General features: G+C 39.2%; 1 protein-coding gene across 2 annotated transcripts in view; it reads left to right on the top strand.

Moving 5' to 3' along the window:
* Positions 1–4,299, top strand: part of LOC106874887 (adhesion G-protein coupled receptor G6) — a 27,220-nt gene that overhangs the window by 12,191 nt on the left and 10,730 nt on the right. For both annotated transcript variants that reach the window (XM_014922800.2, XM_052977245.1), the window contains exons 9-11: positions 506–634; positions 2,723–2,872; positions 3,567–3,688. In XM_014922800.2, coding sequence (XP_014778286.1) covers positions 506–634; positions 2,723–2,872; positions 3,567–3,688 — 401 coding nt within the window. The remainder of the gene's footprint in view (positions 1–505; positions 635–2,722; positions 2,873–3,566; positions 3,689–4,299) is intronic.

Below are 4,299 nucleotides of genomic sequence, written 5' to 3' on the forward strand. Positions count from 1 at the left end.
TATATATATGCATACACACACACACACACACACACACACACACATACACACACGCTCCCATGACTCTTTCAAAGGAGATAACGTTAAAACTCAGGTAAATAAGTTAGTTTTTATTAAACATAACTAGACGGGAAACTTTTTGATAACACCTCGTATATCATTGTTTTTATATCCTGGTATTGGATAATAAATAATTTAACGAAGCAAGGGAGAAAGAAACTAATTACACGACGCAATACGATTACTATTACATGAGGTCAAACACCCACTACCATCGGCTCACAGTGAACTGCTTGCCCAATTGCTCACAGTACTTTATTTCATAGCAATGCGTCAGTCCACTTTTAGTCGTTTGGAGGTGATTAAAATCCTCCCATAACAGTTGTATTAAGTTGTACTGATAATGTTGTAATGATGATGTAATAATGTCTAAGTATAACGACACTATAGTTTGGTTTCATACTTTAACATTGTATTAAACTCGTTTATTGACTTCTATTTGCAGGCAATATTAAACTCTAGTAGCAAACCAAAAACGAAAATTAACAGTCATATTATTGCTGCAAGTATTCCTAATATCCCAGTAACCGACCTTGATGAACCAGTTACCATATCATTCATATTATTAGATCAGGTAATACCTACGTATTTATCATTTCTGCTGCTGTGTAACAAGATTTTTTGTCTTTGGCTACCAACTGTTATTTTCTATTTGCTTACCCTTAGAAAGAATGAAAAATGGCTAATATTTCCTTTTCAAACTTTGCTTTTGTTATGATATCTATTCCAACCCCAAAGAATCCCTTTCAGCTTATGGCTATGATGCTTCCCCACTACTCCTGATCATGATCAGAAAGCACATATTATCAGCCATTAAGGGATACGCTCAAGTGGTTAAGGTCAAGCAGGTCATAAGCGAATCTGTACTATTGAGCAGAATATTTGCTATAACGATATTTCTGCTTCAGCAACTCAGCACTGGATCTGTGTGAAATGTAATGGAAAATAGGTCAGTTTCAAAGCATTGATGCCCAGGTCAGAAAAGCAAAGTTTGAAGGGAATAGTCATTATTTCCTTTGATAGAAGCAAATAAGAAATAACACTGAACAAAGACGAAATACAATTAATAACACTTTGTTTCGCATTATTAATGGTGGACAATCTAAGGCGGCGAGCTGGCAGAATCGTCAGCACGCCGGGCGAAATGCTTTGCGGTATTTCGCCCACAATTTACGTTCATTTTTTACTTTTCATTTGAAAAGGAAAGTGTGGCTGGAGAGGAGATGTCTGTCGGAGTGTACGTTCCAAAAGAGATGGAAGCATTTTGCACGAGTATTGTGCGTGCAAGGAACCGTGTGAATAGTCAGAAAAAAATAATGAAAAAAAAAAAAAGGTGCCAGCGATAGATTGGGGCTTGTGGGGTCGGAGCGTGGCCTGATCATCGCTTCATTTGTGTTGTCTAACGTACTGTTAATATCATTCGATTTTTTCTATTTTATATAATTTTTAAAGTCATATTTTATGTAAACCATTCGCGTTACTGATCCCAATCAGTTGTTTTGTACCATTCTATGTTTAGCCCCCTGTGGGCAATAAAGAAATTGGTATTTCGCACGTCGCTACATTCTTAGTTCAAATTCCGCCGAGGTCGACTTTGCCACTTGCACATTGTAAAGGTGCATGGCCTAGTGTTTAGAGTTTTCTGCTCATGATCACAAGGTCGCCAGTTCGATACCCAGCGTTGCATTGTGTCCTTGAGCAAGACACTTTATATAATGCTACTCCAGTCCACTCATGTGACAAAAATGAGCTCTACTTGTATTTCAAAGGGGTCAGCCTTATATCTTTCTGTGTCATATAAAGGATACATGTGTCTGCAGAGTGCTCAGCCACTTACATATTAATTTCATGAGCAGGCTGTTCCATTGATCGGATTCACTGGAACAGTCATCGTCGTAACCGACGGAGTGTCAGTGCATAGTAGTGTCCTATTGTGTTGTATAGTGCTATATCGACCCCGATTGAATGAAACTAAGATTAAACGGAATCCTGCAATGATCTGATAATTTTGGTGTAATCTTTGGAAGATTATATTATTCATCGTGCCTACTTTTTAAAAAGCATTATTGTGTGATTTGAAGGCAATCTGCCTGTTATTTCTAGCAAATAGATGCTCCACTGTCGGATGATTTGTATATGTACCTGACAGGAACCTTATTCCTGATGTGGAACCAAACTGTGACTCCCGCGCGTTCTGGTGATTCTTTTAATTGTATTTAGGTGATCATTGGGGGTGGTCTGTCTGTATCCTTTGAGGATGTGGAGGCTGCTATCTCATGCCGGCATGTAAAACATACATCGTCATTATTACTTAGGCATGGGGACTAGAGAGGGTTAGTGCTCTTTTAATGAATAACAAGAATGGATTCTAAAACTTCCTGTGCGCACAACGCTTCACCAACCAAGAGCAGGTGGAAGCTTCACTGAAGGAGTTCTTCGCCTCAAAGGACAAGCAATGGTATCAGTGAGGAATCAAAGAACTGGCAAAAAGGTGGCTTCAGACGCTGCAACACAATGGCCTCTTCTTTGAATTCTGGGCTGCCTTTGTTGTAACTTGATGAATAAAGCAAATAAATTACCAAAATATCACGAAATGTTTGACTCAATGTAATGATTACAAAGAAATTTAATTAAATTACCGAAATAAAAATTTTTTTTTCAGAATACTTATAACGCACGGTGTGTTTATTGGGATGAAACACCTGGAGGGGATACCCAATGGTCAACAACAGGCTGTAATATATCCTACGATGACCCTGGAAAGAGAGTATTGTGTTCTTGTAACCATCTTACAAATTTTGCTTTACTAATGGTTGGTGAGATTACTATAACTTATTAATTACTTGTGATTTGGCAGTTATGTCTGTGCATTAACAATTTTAAAGAGTTGTATACTAACATATCGACTGGATTTTGTGTTGGAGGGTATTTTCGTAAATATGTAATGTTGGTATATTGCGGGAAGCTACCGTTGTTTTTCTGCTATTACTGTCGCTTGTGTTTAACTCTTTCGCATTCAGATTACCTTGTCAAATATAATCTTTATTCATTCACACTGTTTTGGATTAATCATGCATTACTTCATATCTTCGAGAATCTGATGATGTCATAGCTTATGTTTTGAATAATATTGTAGGGTAAAATATAGGAGGCCGGATCTGGCCAGTTTAAACATAAAACAATTAGAATATTTCGGTCAGACATGGCTGGTTTGACCTCTCAGAATTCAGATTGCTCTATCAAACGTAATATTTATTCAAATTGCTTTGAATTAATCGTGCATTATCTTGTAGCGCTGAGTGTTTCGATGATGTGATTGTTTACGTTTAAAATGACATTGTATAACATGTGTGAAAGGCCAGATCTGGCCAAATTCAATATAAAACAGACAGGATATCTGGGCCAGACATGGCTGGTTTAAATACTAATGGATCAAACTGATTTTAAAGTCTGTTGTGTTGAGACAGTCTGAAACTGATGTTTTTTTTGTTGATTTTTTTTGGCAGGACGTCTCCCAGAAGGAAGGAAATATAAAGAATACTCAACCCTTATCTATAATATCTAACATTGGATGTGGAATATCATTAGTTTGTCTCATTCTTACAATAATAATTCATGTTTTTTTTAAGTAAGCATTTCAATTTCTATTTGCTTGTGCAAACATGGCTGTGTGGCAAAAAGCTTGGTTCCCAACCACATGGTTCCAGGTTCAGTCCTACTGCATGCCACGTTGTGCAAGTGTCTTCTACTATAGCCCCAGGCCAACCAAACCCTTGTGAGTGGATTTGGTAGGCGGAAACTGAAAGAAGCCCATCGTATATATGTATTACGTGTGTGTGTGTGTGTCTTTGTGTCTATCTCCACACCATCCTGACAGACCCCTCCCCCATCCTGACAGACCCTTCCTCCATCCTTTCAGACCCTTCCCCCAACCTGATAGACCCTTCCCCCATCCTAGCAGACCTCTACCCATCCTGACACATCCTCCACCCATCATGACAGACCCATCTTCCATCCTCACAGACCCCTCTGCCATCCTGACAAAGCCTTCTCCCATTCCGACAGACCACCATCTCTATCCTGACAGACCCCCCTACCCCATCCTGACAGACACTTCCCCCATCCTAACAGACTTCTTCCCTCATCCTGACAGACTTCCACCCCCGTACTGACAGACCCCTCCCTATCCTGACAGACCCCCCTACCCCATCCTGACAGACACTTCCCCCATCCTAACAG

This window comes from Octopus bimaculoides, chromosome 27 (genome assembly GCF_001194135.2).
Source record: "Octopus bimaculoides isolate UCB-OBI-ISO-001 chromosome 27, ASM119413v2, whole genome shotgun sequence".
In the NCBI taxonomy this organism is placed as follows: Eukaryota; Metazoa; Mollusca; class Cephalopoda; order Octopoda; family Octopodidae; genus Octopus; species Octopus bimaculoides.